This window comes from Numida meleagris, chromosome 23 (assembly GCF_002078875.1).
Source record: "Numida meleagris isolate 19003 breed g44 Domestic line chromosome 23, NumMel1.0, whole genome shotgun sequence".
NCBI lineage: Eukaryota > Metazoa > Chordata > Aves > Galliformes > Numididae > Numida > Numida meleagris.
In genome coordinates, this window is record NC_034431.1 from 2,327,472 (window position 1) to 2,350,408 (window position 22,937).

At 54.9% G+C, this 22,937-nt stretch overlaps 1 protein-coding gene across 2 annotated transcripts in view; it reads right to left on the reverse strand.

The window, feature by feature from the left end:
- The window catches only part of OPCML (opioid binding protein/cell adhesion molecule like), a 292,354-nt gene that overhangs the window by 85,404 nt on the left and 184,013 nt on the right, over positions 1 to 22,937 (reverse strand). Inside the window, exon 3 of one of the 2 annotated variants that reach the window (XM_021376003.1) lies at positions 1,329 to 1,413. In XM_021376003.1, coding sequence (XP_021231678.1) covers positions 1,329 to 1,413 — 85 coding nt within the window. Of the gene's footprint in view, positions 1 to 1,328; positions 1,570 to 22,937 lie in introns of those variants that run through there. The other variant, XM_021376002.1, reaches the window with a different exon arrangement.

Here is a 22,937-nt window from a genome sequence, read left to right on the forward strand (position 1 = left end):
AAGAAATCCAAGTCAGCCCTCTGCTGGCAGCAGCCTCAGCCAGCACTGAGCCCAGCGCCTTTGGCCCCTGCAGCACTCACCCCCAGCAAGCCCATGGGCGCCGTTCCTGCTGCCTGCCACCGGCATCACCTCTGGAATGGTGCCATTGTGAGGCACAATGACAAGGGTGTCCCAGTGGGTCCCCAGCCCCAGGCACAAAGCAGTGTCCCAAAGCACTGCACAGCCACAGCTCCCAGCGCACATGCTGGGCAGGTGTAGGGACAACAGGGGCAGCCCTGGCCAGAAATCCATCCACTGCCTTCCTTCATGCCCACAAGGCTGTGGGGCTCCCTACAGCATCTCCTGGGGCTTAGCTCCATAGAGGGGACAGCGCTGTACCAAGGTCCCCGCCATCTGGGCAGCACCCAGCCCCTTTCTCCACGCTACGTACCAAATGTTTCTCCTCTCCCAGACCACGCCACGAGGAGCATGCCTGACCCTGTGCCTCCAGCAAGCAGAGCAGCCTCAAAGAGCCCCAGCTTCACAGCTAACGGAGGGCACGATGCTCTCACCCTGCTTGTGGCTTTGGGAGCAGCTGCTCTCTGCTGCAGCCCAGGTACTCCGCGTTTGAGCAGGGGAGCACGCACAGCACGACCAGCACAGCACAACCCAAAGCCCTGACACAATCTGTGCGCTCTCTGCTCATCCACCCGCGCTGCCTCCGTGTCTGCCGAGAGCCCATGTCCTACACAGGGGATGCACCACGTACACCTGTAACTCGCTCAGGGAAGGAAAAGGGATGCTCTGCTGCACTGTGCAACCTAGAAGTGGCCCATCTGCATCTGAGCCGCCTGCGTTTCTCCTCCAGCAACCCGCGTTAAGGTAAAGCATCCATCAGAATTCATAAGATGCACCCCTGGAGTAAAAGATTGATTTGATATTAACAGATTCGTGCAGAGACTATCAAGCGATCGAGCCGAGGCACCGACACCTCCGAGGCATCGCAGCCCTGCAAACCGCCGGCACAGCGCGGACCCTCCTCCGCATGCAGACAACTTGCAGGCAGCGCTCAGCCGCCGTCTGCCACCTCACCCCTTTGTCAGCGCCGCGTCTGGCACCCGGCAGCGGCAGGAAGGGGCCGCCCCGGGCGCAGCCCCCAGCCACGCACCCTCCCCGGGGTGGCCGCAAACTCACGAGCCGGTCCCAGGACCGCTGGGCGCACAGATCCCGTTACGCACACCGGGCTCTCGCTGCCCCGCACCGATCCCATCACGCACGCCCCAGCACAACGGGACCCCCCCCCTCTCCCAGACCCCTCTCTCTCCCCCCCCCGAGGCAGCGGCTCCTACCTGAGCGTGGCACTCTCCCCTTGCCGCACAGTCACGTTGTCCATAGCTTTGGGGAAGGTGGCATCTCCGCTGCGCACGGGCACTCCTGCGGGCACAAGGAAGAGCAGCCTGAGACAGAGGACGACTAGGCACCTCCAGGGCAGGGCTAAGCACCCACCGACCCCCATCCTGGGCAGCAGGGACTTTTCCACCAGGCAAAAAACACACCCGACGAGGCCACCGGGAGCGAAAAGGGGGGAGAGGAGGGAGAGGGTGCGTGTGTGTGGGGACGGGGGGGAGCAAAACCACCGGGGCGGGCGCGGAGGCGAGCGATGCGGAGCTCCACGGAGATCAGGAGAGCCCCTGGAAAGGCAGCCTGCGAGCACTGAGCCTGCCGAGCGGCATCCGGAGGGAGTCCCCAGTATCCTCGGGTGAGGGAGGAGGACGGGAGGGCCGGGGGGAGGAGGAAGAGGAGGAGGAGAAGTGGCAAAGGTGCTGGACGCTGGGCGAGCCGGCTCTTCCCGGGAGCAGTCCGAGGCTCACTTGGGCACGGAGGCGCCGGGGGCTGCGCCGCGTTCCCGCCCCGCACACACACACTTGTCCCGAGTTCGCGGCTCCCCGAGCGGGGGCAGTCCATAAAAACAAGGGGGAAAAAAAAAAAAAAAAAAGCCAACAACAACAAACGGCGGAAAAAAAAAAAACACCACTCCCTGCAGCGAGCGAGCAAACGGGTCCAGAAGCAACAAAGGCACAGCGGGCAAAGGCCTCCGAGTGCCCAGCAGTCCCCCCCCTCCTCCAGCCCCAGCGCCGGGTCCCAAAGGCAGAGCTGGTCCCGGCGGGACGCAGGGCGCTGGGATGCGGGATGTCGGATGTTGGGATGCCGGGCTGCGGGATGTCAGGCGTTGGGATGTCGGACGTTGGGATGTCGGACGTCGGGATGTCGGACGTTGGGATGTCGGACGCCCTCAGCAGCAGGAGGACGGGGCGCGGGCGGGCGGCAGCATCCCAGCCCCGGCGGCACGGCGGCCCGGGAGCATCCCTGCGCGGCACGCAGGCTGACTGCCCGGGGTTGTCATGGCAGCGGCTCCATCGCTGACCGGCACTTTGGCTCCCGCACGCTCGCGGCACCGCACACCAGCGAAGGACGCCCGCTCGCGGCCCCGCGCCCCGCGTTAACCCTCGCGGCCCCTTGCTGCAGAGGGGGCTTTAATCATGCAACACACGGCGCGCACACCGCCGCGCGCTCGCAATGCAGCCCCCGAGGAGAGGCGGGATGCCGGCTGCCCTGCCCACCCAGCCACACCTCGCTGCTTCTTTCCCTGCAGCCACCTGTTGATGCTTCTCCCGTGCACACAGAGCGGGGAGCGCGTTCTCCCCTGCGTCTGTGCAGCAGAAGGGCTGGAAGGATGCGCGTGGCTAGGGCAAGGGGACGTGGTGTCCTGTTACCGCATCGTGTAGGATGCAAAGGAGCTCCAGGGCCTCCCTCGTTCTGTCCCTGCTGTCCTCACGCCCGCTCTGCCCTGCCCCTGCAGTGGGAAGCTCTCGGGTTCACTGCTCCCACCAGGGCAGCCCCTGACATCAGCAACAAATAAATTCCTTGGCGCTAGAGGCAACCCCAAACCTCCACCCAGCTGCTCCGAGAGCAAAAGGGCGCACCAAGACCACACGGACCACCCAGACACATCTCGGTGCCTACAGATGAGACCCAGTGCCACGCTGCTGTCTCCCCACACCGTGCTGTGCAGCTCCTCATGCCCGCACCATCAGGACGGCGTGTTTGGGTTCTGTCTCCCAAAGGGCATCTTCTGCTGAATGCCTCTTGTGGAAGGGGCCAGACAAAGAATGGAAGGGCCTGTGAAAGGGCTCTCACTAATCTGTGGCCCCAGTCGAGTCCAGAGACTCACGCATGGCTACTAAAACTGATGGAGATCTGCAAAGGTTTTGCAGTGCTCCCGAGGCTAATCATGAGCAGAGCGGGTCCATCGCAAGTGGCAGGGAGACGCAGTGACCCTAAACACATCCCTAGCCACAGGCTAGCGCTGCAGAGCTGCGCGCTGGCTCCCGGCACTAGCTATGGCTGCAGGCACCGGAGGGATGCTCACTGCAGCTTGGATAAATAGGGCAGCGAGGGAAGCACAGAGAAAAGCAGGGCTGAGTTTGCCACTGGAAAGTTAGCTTAACCCTGAACACGCAGCCAGCAGCAGGCATCCTCTGGGGGGAAAGATGGGGATGAAGGACACCCCATCTCGTGCCCGATCTGCTCGCACTCAGCACAGAGGAAGCAAAGCTGCTTGCAGGGAAGGAGCAGCAGAGGGAAAGGAATCAGCACAAACCCACTGCAGCTCCCCACCCATCGGAGAGCCAGATCCCAAGCACTGCTGAGCCTCCCCCAGCACCGGGAGCAGCTCCAGGGGCAGGATGCTGCAAGGGCCCGATGCTCTGCTGGGGAAAACGTTGTTTACCCCCTGGGACAGGAAGCTGTAGGCGAGGAGTGTGCTTAGCAGCGAGCCTGCCAGAGACGGTGCAATTCAGGCAAGGGGAGACTGAAAGGGGAAGAAGGCTGTCTGCCTCAGAATGAGACTGAGGAGGCAGGAGAGATGTGGTTACACGAACAGATGCATAGGTAGGGCATAAATGGATAGATGGATAGCTGAAGTGGCTGCTGCAGACAGCTGGGCACAGGTGAGCATATATGGGGCATCGGGGAGGGGAAAGAGGGGGCTGGAAATGGAGTGCTCTGCATATTTATGTAACAGAAACCTAGCTAACTGGGTACGGACCCAACAGCCTGGAACAGCTCTGCAGGAGGCTGCAGGCAACACGCCTCAACCGTGCTCACCCCCGAGGCCACTTTGGGCTTGGAGATACAAGGAGAAAAGCAATGCTTCATTGCAGCCAAGCTCCCCCACTCCACGATAGCCCCAGCGACGACGCTGGTGCTTGGGAAGGGAAAAGGCAGCAGCAAGGGGTGATGGATGAGACAGAAAGACCTGCATGCCTCTCTGGGTAACAAGGGAGTGACATCCCACTGCCAGCTGCACACCACCACGGTCCCTGTGCTGCTTTGCCATGCATCCCCCCCTACAGCAGCTCCCACTGCGGGGCTTCGTGGTGACGCCCTGCGCCATGAGCACCACCCCAAAGCAACGCAAACAGCCGGAGCAGCATCTCCTGCCCCATCTTCCGGGCCACCCCATCACTGTCACCGCCACTGAGCGAAGGGAGCAAGCTGGCACGTGGGGGAGAAAAGGGCGAGGGAGGGAAACGTCAAAATGCAGGAGGCTGCAAAAACGCGATCCCGACACCAAGTGAGAAGGCAGGAAAGCAGGGCTGCTTTGTGCCCAGATGTCTGCAGAGCGTGGGTCGTATGGGGTGCTCTGCAGGTGGCCTCAGCTCAGGCCCACGTCTAATAATACCGCGCAGCTGAGAGGGACTTGGAGGCTGGCACGAGCCCTGGGGGCAGCAGGCATATGGCAGCGGCGGATGCTGCTCCTCACGGTGACGTTAACAAGCCCTGACCTTCTCTCATCATCCCAGAGGCTCAGAAAGAAACCGAGACTGCAAGGACAAGTCCCTCCACCTCCCTCGCTGCCTTCCCAGCCGGTTGTCAATCTCCGCTTTTATTAGTGGCGCAGTTTGGCCTCTATCTCCCTTGGAGATTTCTCCCTCGTTGCTCTAATCAGGAGCTTGCAAATGTCAAGAGTACAGGCCTGGAAGTAATTAGTGAAGGACCGGAGCCCGGGGGCCATGAGCCGCTCAGCGGCAGCGCTGCTCCGCACCGGGGAGCAGCCCAAGGGCTCCAGGACCCACTCACTGACTCTCTTCTCCAACCTGACGTTATTTTCCCCTGCTCCAACAGAGGGAAGCACAGAGGTGCTGTGTGTGCAGCAGGGAGCGAGCAGAGCTTCCCTGTCAATGCAACGGGGGGGGGGGGGCCACCCCAATGGCACTAGAACCCAGTGGCACTAGAACCCAATGGCACTAAGAACCCAATGGCACTAGAACCCAATGGCACTAGAACCCAGTGGCACTAGAACCCAGTGGCACTAGAACCCAATGGCATTTGGCCACCAAGCGTCACCTCCTTGCTCGCAGGCACTGCCTCACCCAGGGGAGCCAGAAGAGCCCCAAGGATTATTGCTAACTCCTTGCAGATACTCACAACCCACGCGTGGCCTTCCCAGGAGCACAACTCATGGGCTTCCCCTATCCCAACCTGGATACAACGCCCCATCCTTGACACAACGGCAGCAGCAAGGTGCACCCCACCTCGGACAGCAACTCCTGCCCACGCTGGGCACAGCCAAAGAGGAAAAGCCCTCATCATGCGGAGAGAACCACAGATCTTCCTGGGAAACAGCTTCCTTTGCGTTGCTCCAAGCTGCCATCTCTGAGCCACTCAGCCTCGTGCACCAGGGAAGGGGTTAACGCTTCACCCAGGAAAGCAAAAGCCCCACGGAGCAGCAGGGAGCCCCGGGAGGAGGGCAGGACGCCGGGTGTTTAATCAAAGCGCCAAGCTCTGCTCACAGGGGTTCACCCCAGCACTGGGGGACGTGCAGGTTCTCCAGCACTCCCCCTGGAAGCTGCAGAGCTTGTTCAAAGCAGCACTGCCCCAGCCCCTGCCCGCAGCCAAAAGCCAGGCTCCTTTCATGTCTCGCTCTGCTGGGGCACGGGAAATTTCTCATAGGCCGGCTGGTCACTCAGCTCAGCTCCACGCTGGGTAGGTAGAGCTGCACCTCGTTGGCACCCCGCTACATACAGGTGGCATCTGGGCACGGGGCTATGGGATTTTCACCACAATCTTTCTGCACTATTATCCCCGCCTCCCTTTCTCCCACCTCCTCCTTTCTCTCCCTCCTTCTCTCCATCTGTCCCTACCCCCCTTTTCTTCCCCACCTTTTCTCCTGCACGCTTGCAGCTGCTAATTTTTACCCAGCATATTTGGCAACTCAGCCCGACACCTCTTCCCCCACACCTCGCCCTGCTTCGTGCTTTTCCTCTATTCTTATTTCTTCACCCCAAAGCGAGAGTACTCCATACCTAACGCCTCAGAGATCCCAAGGGCAGGTGTCCTTACAGGGACAGCACCACCAGGATCAGGCAGCACCAACCCCTGAATACACAGCATCCCTCTGCACTGCAAACAACACCAGCCAAGCAACTCTCTCCCTATGGAAAATGCTCTTCCAGGATGAAAGCCTTCCCGAAGCCATCCACAGCTGGACTGGTGCTGCCCAGCTGCTCGCCCAGCAGCAGCTCTCCATGCAAAGAGCATTCACCTCTCCTCCTCCTCCCTCCACCCTCGCCTCTATCGGGCAGGATTTATTTATTCCACTTAATTTTTCCAGTTGTTTTATCTTGTTTTATCTCCGCACTAAATCAGGATTTCTCCGCAAACCGAACTTTTATTTTCCGTGCTGTTACATTTAATGCATTTTATCGCATGAATTTAGCAAAGAAAAAAGCTGAGGTAATTGTGAAAAAAACGCAGCCTATTCTTCAAATTGATCGCGCTGCCCGAGCTCGGCGTGGCAGAAAATGCAAACTCGAGTCCTGCTGCTCGGTCACCCCATGGGCCACGTGCTGCCAGCTCCCTACAGAGCTTCACTGGAACTAAGGGCTCCGGTTTAGTGCACTCACACCATGCCCCAAGGTGCTTAGTGATGGGAAAAAGCAAGGGCAATGCAGGGAGATCACCACCAGGGCAGGTTTCCTCTCGTTTTAGCAGGGCACGGTGCACATGGACCAGAGCACACCGTCCCTCTGACACCATCCTCGTGCCCTACATGCAGGTACAGACCCCCCCCCCAGCTGCCATAAAGCTCTGAAGACACGCAAGCCCAGCCTGGGGCAGCACTCAGCCACGGCTGCAGCTCGGTAGGATGTGCAAACCAAGCTCTACTTCACACCGCTGGTTTTAATGGGATTGCTTTACACTTAATACTCAGCGTGCAGCTCAAATCCCTGGATGAGGCAGACACACGGCAGGCTCAAAGCAAGGGAAAGCCTGACGACTTCCAGAAAGGAGGCCGTGCGGATGGCACCCAGCTCGCGGAGTTGAAAGCAGCTGCCCCCCCACCCCCCCCCCCTTTTCCCCTCCTTACACCAAACATTAAAGAAAAAAGCACTCTGGAAACACTCTGCACTGCTCAAAGAGGCCGAGAAACCCAGGTACAGCAGAACAGGGCCGAGCCGCAGCGACAAGCCCGAAATTGGAGGATTGCATTTTCCAGCAGCGCTTCTGACAGCGGTCCAGGGTTTTATTTTTCCTGGGGAGAGCGAAATGTTAAGATGTGCTTTGCAATGCCAAGATTCTTTGTTGCCATCACCGTTGGTATTTAGTGCGTTTGGGCAAGTTTTCAGCTCCCATGTGGTTTTTTCCCTAAGAACCGTCTCTCAAGGGAAGGGAGATGTGGGCGATTACAGATGTGACATTTTGCTTCATTAACAAAACATTTCCGTACCAAAACACGAGAAAAGTTCATCCCGCTGCGTGGAGGACACTGCTTTCAAGAAATCACAAAACAGAACAACACAAACACGACGATTCCTCAGCAGCTTCTGCAAATATTATCATCTCTGCTTCACCCAATTACAGCACTGCCAACCTACCCCCCCGCATCACGGCACCGCACGCCCACCCCGTTGCCTTGCACAACCCCTGCCAGCAACAGCTCTGCACCCCTGAGTGTTGGGGCGAGGGTCTCAATCCCAAATCTCACAACATCTACGGCCTCAGGAGACCCCCAGGAAAGCAGTTTGGGGCCACATCAGACTGCTGCCAAAAGGACAGGTTGGGAGCAAGGTGGGGAAAGCATCAGGGAAAGAAAGCGCAGGGCAGTGGGTGCAGGCAGGCGGCACTTGGATGAGTCCAACCCTACTTAGGGAGAGGACAGGGAGCAGCAATGAAAGGCCGGCTCTGTTCCCATCCCACATATTGCTTTTCCACGCTGGAGATGCTCAAGGGAACCTGAATGCGTGGCAGGCACCTGTGTGAGCATTGCCCCTGCCGTGCCTTGGCCTCAAGTTCCCAGCTATCCCCACCAGCCCGAAGCAGCAGGGACTTCCCTTCCACCTCCCGGCAGCGCTACGAGGCTCATTTTATAGATGCTCACAAAGCGTTTTGTGAGCTCTTAACTGAATGAATAAAAGAACAAATAAATAGATAGCACAGAGCCCTGTTCATCCTACTGCTAAATACGATGCCGCCGCATAGCCTCCAGGCTTATTTACAAAACACAGAGACGTACAAATGATCAGAGCACAGCCGTGCCACCTACACTCGATGCTGTAATAGGGAACACGAGGCTCTGGCTGCCCTGGGAGGCTCAGAAACAGTGCCCCCAGCACGCATATGGAAGGCCAAAGAAAGCAGATCTCATCTACCCACTCTCCTCAGTATGCACTGCTATTTTTCGCACCCAGGTGACACGAGGGCCACCCATCCCAGCAGGTGCAACCCAGTGCCCTGCTCAGAGGCAGGAGGAGCAGGCAGCCCCCAGCCCTGGGCTGAGCAGAAAGCTCCTACCATGCATGCACGAGTGCCTGCAGACCCTGGTACCCTGCATATCCATATATATATACACCTACAGGTATATATATACCCACATATATACCCAGTCCTCCTCCTTGCACACTCCACGGCGCTGCTGGGCTCGGTGTTTGTGTTCCGTTGCCGAAGGTCTGAGCACTTACCCTCAGCTCTGAACCACCCCAGCTTCTGCAGGGTGCAAGTCTCAGCAGAAATAAAAGCTCTCCAGATTTTCAGCCTTTTTGCAGACAGTGATATTTTTTTTTTATTATTTTTTTTTATTATTTTTCACCTTTGAAATTCTTCTAAGGGCTGAAGCACGGAGGGGGAAAAAAGAAACAACAAAGAAATATTCGGTGAGGGAAGGATGTCAGCTCCTGCAAGGCCTGGAGAAGTTCCCTGGGAGTTTGATTGGAGTGGCTACCTGAGGCAGAGCACCTGCTCCGTGCGCGTGTCGCTGCTGATTTATTCCCAGTGGTATCAGCACTTGGAGATAAATATGCAAGCTGCACAGCCGGGGTGTGAATGTGAGCGGCTCCATCTTCCCAGGTCAGTTTTAATTCATCTTACAGAGTCAGCCTGGGTCTGAGCCACTCGCTCCCAACTCCAACCCAATTCTCTTCAAAGCCCAGGTCTGTCTGGAATCTGGGATTTAAATCTAGGTTTGCGGCAAAGAAAACGAAGCATGCTTTATAAGCGAGAGTAACCTTCGGGGAGGGTTTGACTGCAGTTTCAAAGGCTGAGCAAGGTTTTTGTACACAGCGCTGCCTCCGTTCTGCTCGCTGTCAGCAATCCGTGCTATCTCTGGGTTGCTGACAACCCGACAATCTCCGATACTGCAGCAAGGCAGCAACCTGCAGGCTGCAAAGCGTGTTAGCCCGTTTTCCAGTGGGAATAACAAGGCATGAAAAGACAAAGGAAACCAAACTGCTCTGGGAATGCAAGACAGCAAGTCCAGAACCTCTCCAAAGCTCTGCTCCGTCCTTGCACCTGGTGGACGCGCAGCCTTGGAGAACCCACAGAACCAGAGAATCGTTCAGGTTGGAAAAGACCTCTCAGCTCCCCGAGCCCAACCCCAATCCATCCCATTGTGCCCACTGACCACGTCCCTCAAGGCCACATCCCCACGGCTCTGGAACACTTCTGGGGACCGTGACCCCACCACTCCCTGGGCAGCTGTGCCAGCGCAGCGCTGCTCTTTTGGAGACCTTCTTCCTAACACCCAACCCACCCCTCCCCTGGCACAACTGGAGGCCATCCCCTCTCATCCTATTGCTGTCAGCCGGGTGAAGAGACCGATCCCCACCTGCTGCTGCCTCCTTTCAGGGCCATGAGCTGGCTCACCCCCAAACAGCCCACGCTGGAGGAGCAGGCACCCCTGTGTCAGCACCAGGTAACAGCATCAGCCGGCGTAATGAGCACCCGGCCCCATTACTCACGCTGCACACATCTCCTCCCGTACGCCGTTATTAAAGGCGGCATTTGTCACGTTAAGCAGCTCTCGTAGCATCAAGCAAAACCGTCAAGACAAAGATGAACGCTGCAGATGGGTGGCATTTTCTTCCTAACCGCTTTATTTCTATTTGTTTGTGTTTTTCCCTCCCATCTCCTTCGCCCTTATCAGGACAGCCCTGTTACTGCGGCTCTCCTGATGAGCAGCCGCTCGCTAACTTCTCCCGGACCTGAAACGCTTCTCCTGCTCATTGTTGTTTCTCTGTCACTACAAATTGGCACTTCTAAAGAGATTTCCAGGCCAAGCATTAACCCCCTCCGGAGCCCAGCCTCATAAACACACACGTTATTTGTCAAACGAGAGAGGAAGGCAGTCAAGCTTCAGGAAAACAGAAGTGACTTGTCTGAAACAGCAGTGAGCATAGAGGGGTCCAGACAGGCAGCCTCCAATGCCACCCAACCCGCTCCCTTTCTCCCTGCCCGCCCGGAGCAGCAGCCCCAGACAGCTCAGCCTGCCCCATAGACCTGCAAGCACAGGCTGCCCGCTCTCAGAGCCACAAACAGGGCCCAGGAGTCCTGACATCACAGGGCCGCTCTTAAGCCCAAAACAAGGTTTCCTCCGGTTGCAAATTCCAGCCCAAACTCCTTTTAGAAAAAGGTTTATAGAGGTTTTTATTTATTGTCAACTCCCGGATGATAAAATGAGGCCGCTACCAGTCCTATTTATTTCCCCCCTCGCAGGAACCGGAGGGGCTGAGATGGGAAACAAACCAAGGGCTCCAGCGCTGACCCTGGGCTCGTGCTGCTTTGCAGACCGCTGGGTGATTATTTTATAATAGCTGATAGCATCTGTGATTTAATGCAGCCGTTAGAAATTAGCAAGGACTCCATCGAAAGCATCCCAGTCACTCACGATAACAGGGCAATAAATCATCCCCCCCCGGCGCTGCCTTGCATTTACGGCGCTTTGCTGGTGATGCAGAGCATAGATCCAGCCACCCTCCTGGATTTATTTTTATTTATACTTTTAATAATGCAATTAAATCAATAAATTTAGGACGCTGCGACTCTGTTGCCAAAAACAGCACCGACGAGAACTTCCCCTGCATGACTTCCCTCTGTTGTTTTCTCCTCACAAGCCAATTAAACAGAAAACAAACGGCTTCCAGGCACCTCGGGGATATCGCTCCCAATGTGTGGGGTGAAAACCTCACTCCTCTGGAATCCAGGAAGGAGAGGGGGAAGAGCTGCCTAAGGTGGCACTTAAAACCTGCCTCAAACAGGGGGGCTGATGCTGGGGCAGGAGGACGGCCTCACAGAATCATTCAGGTTGTTAAAGAGCTCTCATACCCCATCGTGCCCACTGTCCATGTCCCTCAGTGCCACATCCCCATGGTTCTGGGACCCCCCAAGGATGGTGACCCCCCCACCCCCTCATCCACTCCCTGGGCAGCTGCGCCAGTGCAGCACCGCTCTTTGGAGAAGAAACTTTTCCAACCCCTGTGGCACAACTGTCTCTGAACAACTGAACCACATCACAACGGAGTCCACTCTGCCCTGTCTGTGCCCCTCTGAGCAAACCCAAGGGAATGCCATTTGCTGCCCAGCACGACGCACCTGGAGCAGACAACCTACAGCTGAGCACAGTCCCAGAGGACCCCACAAACTCCACAAGCCATGCACCGAGGAGCAGCGCATCCCTCCCCGCCTCCCCCCGCCCTGGGCCATCCCTGCTGCATGCTTATTTGCACACCCACACACGTGCCCGCTCTCCAGGGCCTCCAAAACACCTCCCTGATGGACTCACGGGAGCTCCCAGCTTGTGTCTCAGCTGAGGCAGGAGGGGCTGGGAGTGGGGGAACCACGGGGGTCTGTGCAGAAGCAGCAGTGGACGCATCCACGTCTCCTCCTTGCACACCTCCAGGTCCAGCCCCGAGGTCCTGATGCGTCTTTCTGCTTCTTCTCCCGAGCGAACCCTCTGTGCTCGGCGTGTCCTGAAATACAGCATGCCCCAGATTGACAGCTGCAGGCTCACAGCTGATTGCAAAGGGCTTTTCTGCAAGATTTCACCCGGTGCGCTCTGCAGGCGCCGGAGCGGAGCGAGAGGCTCCCAGCTCGGGGGGCAAAGACTGGGCAGCAGAGCTGGGAGTGGAGCTGTCTGGGTTTAGTCCCAAAGGAAGTTCACGCTGGGTTACATCCTGAGCTTCTGTAAGGCTCCTGCTCTTACATATATACAGAGAATTCTTTAAAATGACCCTTCACACCATCAGTTTGCTTTTAGCAGGGAGCCTGACAAACGCAGCCAGCCCTGTGTGCGTGCCAAGGGCAGCTCAGCTCTGGGGCTTCCAGCACACAGAGACCACCTGCATCCCGGGCCAGCACGGGGAGCAAGCACCCTGCTGCTGCTCCTCCTTGCACTGCAACCCAGCGACAGAAATACCAAAAATAAAAGGGCTATTGCTTCTCCTTCATCTAAGAACGTTTGCTGGTAATAAGGAGTCAATTTATTTCTCAGCCTTGCACTGAGCTCTGGTATGAGAGAGTTGAGAGCAAGCCAGCACCCGAAAGAATCTACACAGACATCACTGGAGCTGCATCACATCTCTGTTGAGTCCATTTAAAATGCTCTCAGCATTTTCATCATTTCCTCCCTTTTAAGTAAAGTCAGAAAAATTACTCCGCATACACAACCCCAGAGGTTCCATATTTCTTCTCCTGTGATGACAGTTCCCGGCCAGATCTGCTTAATTTACAAGTTGGGAGATAAGGTTCCTTCCCCCCACCCCTTCAAACTGCCAGCCCTGCAAATTCCTCTGGAATGGAAATATTCATCCGTCCTCCCTGCTCTGCCACCTCCGCACAGGATATATGGCACCAGGCACAGCTCCCGAGACACGAGCAGATGGGAAAGGGAAACCCACTGGGATCCTGAGCCCAGAGCCACATCGGCAGCGCTGGGGATGAAGCAGAACACAGGGGCTGGGTGTGAGCATCCCCGGAGATGAGACAGACTCACGGAATCGTTCAGGCTGGAAGAGACCACCGAGATCATCAAGTCCGACCGCCAGAAGTGAACCAGCACCAATTATTCCCATCCTCACCTCAAATTCTCTTCTCAGCATGCAGGAAATTGGAAAAGCCTTGATCTCAAAAGAAAGCAGAGGGCTTCAGTAAGCACTTTCAGCAATATTTTAATCATAAAAGTTCTAATTAAATTTTTAATGTTTAAATACATTTGTCGCACGTTTCCATTAATAACACCCTGGGCCTCCTTTAATTTGATAATCTCCTCACCCTCTGCAAATAACTTCCCCCAGATATTCCAGCCTATGTGACGCAGCGGAGATGACACAGCTTTCCCAAGGCAAACGAGGGCAGCTGAAAAACATCCATGGCTTTTCCTCAAGACCATTGGCAAAGTAAAGACAAGCTCCCAAGCTCCAAGCTGCCTTGAAAAAGCAGCTGCTGATGGAGAAGACAAGATGTGGGCCCTGGATGCCTCAACCCCTTCTCACTTCTGTGATAGCACCTTTAGAAAGGGCAAAAAAACTGGTTCTGGAGGATAATTCATGGCACCCGTTGGTGACTGCCTGGAGCAGAGTGGTGCTTAGCAGCTGGAAGGGATCTTTTATGGTTTTGTATTTATTTTATTAATATTATTATTTTTTTTAACCGTTGAATCGTTTTATTAATATTAATAAACAAGCAGGAAAGTGCTAATTTCCTCCATCATTCCCCTAATTACCTCTATTGAATTGTGAGGCTCATCTGCATGAATAATGACACCCCATGCGCTTGCATCACTGTTCCACCTCTGCTCAGCAAAGTCACCGGGAAGAGCTGGATCCTGCACGGACGCTCCAGCACTGCAGGTAGGAGAGAAGGCTCCTTGGAACCACCACGTGCGTTGGGATTGGCAGCTCACAGATCCTGCCCCAGCCTGAAAAGCCTGGCAGGGATCACTGGGTTCATTCTGCCCACTGCCCACCCACCGCAGTCATCAGCAGTTTTCCTGCAGGCGCTGGCCAAGTCCAGAACCTCGCCCTGCATCTTGGTCCCAAGGAGCCAGCAGCAGCACCAGGGACATCTCCCTCTGTCACACACTGAGGTCCTCCATGGACCAGAGGAGCTTTTGCCACAGTGACAGCTACTCCCAAAGCAACAGGCACGCAGGAGGAAAGGATCAGAGTGGTCCTCTACTTTATTCACCCCAAGTTACGTTTCCTTCTCAAGTCAGCCACGTGGTTCTGACCCCACACACAGCACAGCAACGCCTTCCATCTCCTGAAATACCCCAACGGCCAGTGTTCAGCACAAAACCCACAGGGTCCCATCAGCGTCACCTCCGCAGCTCCATGACACGGGATTCCCTGCCACACCAGTTTTGCAATGCAAGCCAGGAGGGAAAGGGCCACCAGCTTGGCAGATGCCAGCTGCACAGCACCCTCTGGCTTGCTGAGGAGCTGTACGTCTTTAAAAGATGGATGGTGTTCTTGGATGGGATCCATTCCCCTGCAGCTGCTGCGCGACACAGGGCTTGCAGGAGCAGAGGGGTCTGCCAGCGTGTGGCAATCTGGTGCAGAGCCTCTGCAATGGCCTCTGGGGACCTCTTTTCCTGCACAGAGACAGGATCCTGTCCTCTTCCCTTACCATAAAGTGCGATGCACAAAGGACATCTCCATAACCATCCTCATTCTCATGGAAAAGCAGCTCTGGCCAGCCCTTGCTCAAGCAGGGGGGAGGGAAATGGGGCATTTCCAACTCCCCAACCTCTTATCACTTGCTGTGAGCACGCTCAGCTTGCACGGCACCCTTCCACCACTGCCCCTGAAGCAGGAAAGCGCATTCCTCCTGAATTTGTATTCATTTTCATGAACTCCCTATAAAAGTCACTAATAGAACACAATCTGCTAATTAAATTTCACTCAGGAAAGCATTTTCACCTTAGATTAGCGGTGTCCTTGCACATTTTTTGCCACTAATGTACTAATAACATCTTATTTATCTTATGAATGAATTCGCTTAGACTTATCATTAAATTTGAGATATTAACACACACAAATGAACCCAAAGTGAAAGGAGGGCGAATAACTCCAAAGGGATGAGAACCAGGAGTCCATTTTCCCTTTTTACTGCTAGGGAAATAAGGCAGCACGCTGAGAGCTCAGGGAAGCAATGCTCTTCCTCTAACTGCTGCAGAGGTGCAAGCAAAAGCAAGGAGCCAGAACCCAGGTCCCCAGCAAAGGGAGAGAGCATGGCTGCAGCAACCCCAAGCCTCTGCAAGGAGGTCTCTATCATAAAGTTGTTCCGTGCCATACTGCACTGCAATGCATCCCACCCCACCCAGGCCACAGCTATATGCCAGCACCCAAATCCATGCCAGCACCCAAATCCACGCCCCAGTTTCCCAAGGACTCGCACCCGCGGAGATGCCCCATCTGCGCGTGCAAATAGGCTGCAGAGCCTGGCTGCTGCACCTGCTGCCGAAAGTGTGGCCTGGATTTAAAATATTTGTCAAAGGGAGGGAGGAGGTGGGGGAGAGGCGTTCTTGATCATGAATCTTGGCAGGATGCAGCTGCTGTCTGTGCTTCCCCGCGCCTGGCTAGAAGATGGATCACGGAGAGGAGGCCAAGCTGCAAAACTTAAATCTAGGCCTGCTTTCACTCTCTGCTGCAAATCCTCCCCGCTAGAGCTGTTTTCTGATGACACGTCCTCAAAACTTCCTTGTACCCAGCTCCACGGGGACGCTCCACCGCCCTGCTGAGCATCATGCGAGGTCTGTGCCAGCTCCCGATGGCTCAGCATGCAGCGAGCTGTGCCTCCAAGAAGCAGGATGCGTTTTTTGTGCCTGGCTTTTCATTCTGCTCAAGCTTTTTGTCCCTAATGGGGGTTTAGGCCTTAGGCAGCCTGGACGGAGTCCCGCCCTGGCTGAGCGAAACAAGAGCAATGATGGTTTCCTCCACGGTGCATTCATCCACGGCCCCGTGGTGCTTAGCAGCCAACTTTGCAGAAGAACACAACATCCAACCTCTGCTATTCTGACAGCAGCGTTTTCTCCTTCCCGAAGACCCAGCTCTTTCCCGCTTCTAATAGGATGAGGCAACATTGACATCCAGTGGCCGATCAGGTTAATCGCAGAGGAGATGGGGTTTTCTCCTGGGGACTGCACCAAGAGCCAGCGGTGACACTTGGAGCTTCCCACAGCTTCCTGCAAGCACCCTGCCAGCACCACGGCCCTGGCATCACTTGGGCCAACCAACGCCACAAGCCAAGCTGCATTTTGGGTCTGCCTTATTCCCAAGTTCTCCATGCTAGAAGATACAACGGGCCCACTGGCATTACAGCCCCTTTCTGCCATACCAAGCTCAAACCATCATCTGCTGGCACACACAGCCCATGCCCAGCACCTGCTCCCACCGCTCTGGGTTTTCTCTTATTTCAGACCACGCTGTCGGCTATGGGCTGAGCAATCTGCATGCCTACAGGGGCAGCTGGATGCTCATCCCTCCCCTGCCAGCCGCAAAAATAGAGGCTCCCCCTCCTCAAGTCTGCTTTAAAGGTTCTCCCGGATTCTGCGGGGGTTTAATTTTATTTTAAAGAAATACCAAGGCAGATTACATGCTATGCAATTAAATATTGATTGGGAATTCTCCCCAAGTATGCTTCCCCTCCATCTCTCTGCCTCCGCAGGGAGATGTCAAGTTCTGTTTCCTAAGCTGTCCCCATCCAGTGATTACGTTCATTAGGACAGCAGCCTTGTGGTTAAAAGAACTTTCTTTGCTGCTGTACATTTAATTAGACAACTCTTTCCCAGAAATTATTTATAGCCGAGCTTGGGAGCTATTGTTAGTCCGAATGTAAATAAGATTCAAAAGGGAAATCCCAGGGCACCCCTGTGGCTGGTGAGCCGCTCACTTCAATCCATTAGCGCTGGTCCCAGTGCCCCTGCTTAGCGCAGCCTTCCAGGGGCTCCGTGGCTGCAACTTGTGCTATTTAACAAAATAATACAGCCAGCCAGGCTCGGCTCGGGCTTCCAATGCAACTTTCGGTGCACAAGGAGTATTTTCCCTGCTCTCAGTGCAGGGAACACCCCCGCATGCCAAAAGGAAAGGGTTTGGTTGGAGTAGGGCACAGCGATACCAGCACCTCTACAAACACGAATTCAGCCTGGCTCAGCCCAAGCTGGTCTGCTCCAGTCTGAGTGCTCCTTCCCTCCCCGTGCACCTCCTTAATTCAGCTGGAATGGAGCTCGGTGGGAAAAATATCAACTTTAATCAGGGCAATGCACCCCTTCGCGAAACCATCTGAGTACACCTGAGCAGGCTTACACGTGTGTTTAAACAGGATCATTTTGGAAACGTGCCTAGAAAGCGAGCCCAGCAATCACAAAGCCCTTTGCAGTGAGGACGTGATGAGCTCCAGCACCCAGCTGCAGGCAGGATACTGGGAACAGGTCCTTCACCAGAGAGTGGTTGGGCACGGAACAGGCTCCCCATGACAGTGGTCATGGCACTGAGCTCAAGGAGCATTTGGACAATGCTCTCAGATGCACGATCTGATTTTTGGCAGGTCCTGAATGGGGCCAGGAGTTGGATTCCATGATCCTTAAGGGTGCCCTCCAACCTGGGATATTCTATGCTTCTGCGGGAAAACTGAGCACCTACGTCCCACCCTCACCACAAAGACCAGATCAATGACCAGCACAACCCCCAGGTGAGATGCTCAGCTGGATCCCAATCCTCTTCCTAAGCCCCTCTGCAAGCAGAATGGTCAACAACTAAAGGCCTCCATTTTCAACCCAACGGAAGTACAGGATGGCATGGGCACGCTCCTCCCTGCCCATGCACACCCATAGGCACTGGCCAGCCATGGTTGAGTCAGGATGCTCAGCACATGCAAAGCAGCTACACACCATTCACAGGGCTAATCTCACATGGTCACACCTTCAGCTGTCCCCTACTGGCTTTGGGGGTGTGAGGATGCACTCCAGCACTGCTAGTTAGCAGAGCAGCACCCTACAGAAAGCTGTGGCTCTCTGCTCTGATAGAAATAGCTGCTCCACGCAGGGGGCAGCAGCAAGGCTGACACTGTAAAAATATGATAAACCTCTAAAATCTACAAATAACCCAACAGCAGCAGGCTGAAGACCGGCCAGCACGGCCGTGCTGTACCAAAACGTGACTGCAGCAGGCAGCAGAGCAGGGTCTGATGCACTTCTCGGGTGGTTTCTCAGCTTGCAAACCCTGGAAGCTGAAGGTCACCACACAACCTGCACAGCACGTGGGGGAAATGCAAAACCAAGTGGCGAGGGCTCTGCTGCCAGCATTCGATTTCTGCATCCCGTCTCCGCCAGCACCAGTGCCAGCAAAGCTCCCGTCAATGCCACCAAGCCCAGGCAAAAGCCATCACGGTTCTGGAGGGCAGCGCCGTGGGGAGGTCTATTATTTTAAACATATAATTGATTCTAATTCATCACTTATCGCGCGGTGACAGATTTTTATATAGTTTATTATCTCAGTCACAGCACGGGGGCCCGGGGGGCTGGCTCCTATTGTTTGGCGTTTCCTGCTCCCGCCTCATCTCTAGCTGCTCCCATTATCTGCCTGATTAAGTTAGGGATGCTGGTAGCTCCGGGTCCCCAGGTAACTGTCAGCGCTCGCACCTCCCCTGCAGGACTGAAGCTGCCTTTGTGCACCTCTCCTCCCTGACCTGTCACACGCTGTCACTGCACCCAGCTGATTTGGGGACAAAAAGAAAGCAGGCAGTTCCCAGCTCCGGGGCAGCACAGCACCATGGAGCCTTGCAGGATGCCACCCCAAAAGCAGCCCAAGAAGGCAGGTGCCCCAAGTGCCTGGGTTGGGACTGGGACGTGCAACATCCCATTGCTTCACCACCCCATCTGAACACTGAGCCCAGGGGCCGGGTCCTGCTCCTGCAAGCAGCACTGAGGAGCAGCTCCCCTTGCAGTGACATGGGTTAATTTCACAGATTTCCATTCCACAAAGGCGCTTTCAACTTTTCCATGACTTCGGGTTTCATTCTGTACGGGAATGAATAAACCTGAGTGCGTGCAAACATTCCCTTCCAAAGAGCTCCAGCATCGCCAGGAACCACATTCCCCCCTGACGCTCCGCACAGCCGCTCCGCAATTTCCGTGTTTCATTTTCAGCGTTTTATATTATTCTGAATTATTTCTACAACATTTCACGACGCTAAATGCAACGCTGAACATCACACACAACAGCTCCAAGGATGTCATTATGTGACATAACACAATGATGGAAGCGTTTTACAATCCGATCCTATTTTAGGAGCGTTGAGGGGCTGCTGCTTCTTACTTTTGACTGACACGTCTCATTTTTATTTATTTTTTTTTTTCCCCCCCGGATCAAAGCTTGTTGTGTTCTAAACGCACGGAAACTGTTTGACGCCGTTCAAAAAATGGCATCAAGACAATTATTTGCAACACAAACAGCGGGGACTTTCATCTCGGTGTCAAACCTCCCCGTTCCAACAAAAACAAAAGGCAAAACAAAAGGCAAAACATGGCAAAACCAGGATGCTGCGGCTGACTTTAAGGAGCAGCTGCCCCTTGATGACTTGAAAAGCAAAAGGAAGCATTGCAAGGATTAACCTGCCTCCCCGGGGACACGGCGTGCACGTGGATGAATCACCACAAAGCTCTGAGCTGTCCGATTCCAACCAAACTTGGAAATGGGGAAATTCTGGGCCCTTCTTCTGCCCGGTGCAAGGGAGGTCCATGGCTCTGCATGCATCTCCCTTAGTGCAACAGAGCCGGGCTCTCAGCTGCACCCAGAGCTCTGGTTTCCCCACCAGTGGTTGCCTTTGCTGCTGACATTTTGCTCGGCGCGTGATGAGCTTCCTCCCCCACTTCCCCTAGGAATGACACCGCTGTTATCTCCGCTGCATCTAAAGCACACACAGACTCAGTTTAGGGACAGTTAATTTCCAATTCTTTCCAGATGGGTTGGAATAATATCCCCAGGTGGTAAATACATTATTAAGAAGGCAGTTTGGTGTGAAATTGGCTATTAAAATATAGATAAAGTTTAATATATTGAGCTCCTTGTCAGAAAAATCACTTTAGAGGGAGCTTATTATTTGTTTGATATTAAAAGAGTCACAGCTCCGCTCCAAGTGACAAATGGGGAGGGGGAGGAAATGCCACCGGTAATGGACAAAAGCTTTTTAACATTTAAATTTAGGATTCCGCTCGGCACCCCGCGCTGCGCTGGGTACGCCCATGCAGAGCATCCGCTCGCGCTCCTCAAAAGCCAAGGGCCGAGGTTGGCCCGTGCCTGCAGCATCCTTCCTTGAGTGCCTTAGCTCGGGGCATGCAGGGGGAGAAACCAGAAAGGAATCACTGGGAGGCACAAAAACCCTTCCCAGCAGCCGTAGGGTCGCGGTGCTGCGGCTCTACCCGCCCGCCCTCTTGCTGGAGCTCCATCCCGTCACCACGCCTCGAAAAGCAAAGAGCTTTGAGCCGCGATTTCAAAGCTCTGCGCATCCCAGCCTGGGTGGGATCTACACAGAATAATTAAGCAGAAACATCACCAGTCCAACGTGGCACTAAGCAGACGTGAGAGACGAGCTGCCTCTTCCCCCTGCTCCGCGCAGGGGCTGAAGTCGGGGCTCGCATTACTAAGACTTCATTAGTTTTACAAAATATACTACAGAACATTTACTAGCGGGCTATGAAGAATCATAAATAATTAAAATTAAATTACACTTGTCAGGGAAATGAACGAACCGCTTCCTCGAGATGCATTATCCTCCCGCGCTTATTTCTTTATTTTTGAGGCACTTGCTCGCTGGCGAACTTCGCCGGGTTTTGCAGAGAGGGGTTGGGAAACCAAAAATACCACCAAGCTCCAAAGCAGAACTACAGCTGGAATCAACCCTGCTGTGGCGCATGCATCCCCGTTCGAAATCAACGGCGGTGTTCAAAGCATTATTAATCGGCATTATTATTATCTGGCAATTAGCGAACTTCAATAATTGGCGCTTATTAGATCTTCCACTTGATGAGAATTTACAGTCAGAAGCCTTCAAGGGGAGGCACAATGACAGTGGAAAACATCTTAACTAATTAATTAAGCCTTCCAACAGCCCCGGAGTCTTTATGGGAGAAAATAACCAACCCTAGCAGGGCATTCAGAGCCCAGGATGTGGGGGTGCCCAGGGGGACAGGCAGCATCTTCCTACCACCCCATGCAGGAACCACAACTCCGCACCCAAATCTTCAGGTATGCACAGACAGGGGCAAATAAAACCCATGGCCTCAGTACGGCGTTAACTCGTCACTCAATAATTAATTCGCCCATTCCACTCATTCTTTCAACACTTGCAAAAACAAGACCAAGTGCAAACAGCGTCACTCAGGGTTTACGCTGCAAGGTTTGCACAGATCTATGCTTCCACGGAGGCACGTGCTGATCCCTGCACTTCGTTGCACTGCACTTCCCGCATTTGGGGGGGGAGCTTTCCCCTGTAAGTTCAGGAAAGCCAACAGCGCTGCTTTCCCTTGGAGAGGAGAAGGGTGGTACACGAGCAATAGCAGTGGAATTCTGTTAGTTAAAACTCTGGAGGGCTGCAGCAAGGACAGCAGGGAGAGCCCTGGGAGCAGCAAGCCCTGCACAGAGCCCGGCAGCAGGGAGAGGGCGATGCCACAATGGGGTTCACCAACCTTTCCCAATCAAGCATGGAAGCAGGGAGCACGCGGTCTGTGAGCACATCCCCCGAACTAGCTGACCCCTGCTTGGATCCGAGGTTGGGTCCTCCCAACCCAAGCTGTTTCACGATTCTATGAACCACATTTCTGCACTCCCCTCTGCATCACGCTCCCGTAGCCAAGCCTGAGCTGCAGCGGAGCCTCTAAAGAAACCTTCCCCTTCCCCGTGCCCTCTCCTCCTCGCTCTGCTTGCCGGCAATTATCCGCCAAGTGCCGCTCCTGGGGCCTCGTGCTCTGCCCGGCACCTGGCGCAGGGTTTGCAGTGAGCAAGTGCGGCGAGTGGCTCGCTAGTGGAGGAGGAGGATCAAGGTTGCTGGTGCTCCTTCAAAGGAGATGTGGAGAGGTTTGGAGGGGAGGCGGGACTGCCGGCAGGCTTCCCCAGAACATCTTATTAGAGTCACTTTCACACATCACTTGAAAGCCGCCTGACAATGTCCTTTCTTTAACAAAGCAAATATTGTATAAATTAAGAGCCCTTCAGGGAAAGACAGAGGCAAACGCTTCCCACCGCAGCCCCGGTGGCCACATCCCGCAGCCCGTGAGAGGCAAAGTGCCACCAGGACGCGGAGGTGACACGAGGACAAACCCTCCTGCTCCAGCTCAACACCAGGTGCACTCTGACACCTCCGAAAAGGAGGGTGAGGAGAGCAGAAGAAGCCGCGCATCCTTGACTGCCCTGCACTGCTGCTTTCCCAAGGCAAGCCCAAGGATCTCTTTTATAGCCCTATCAATATTTCACGTGCACACGCTTGGAATGTATGAAGGTAAAGTGATGCTTCTCCAAAAGCCATCCCGTACGCGGCTCAGCTCAGCACAAAGCGAGCGCTGCTCCCGGCTGCAGGGAGGAGACAGGTGCTGGTCTCTGCTCAGAGAGATTACGAGACACCTCGATTGG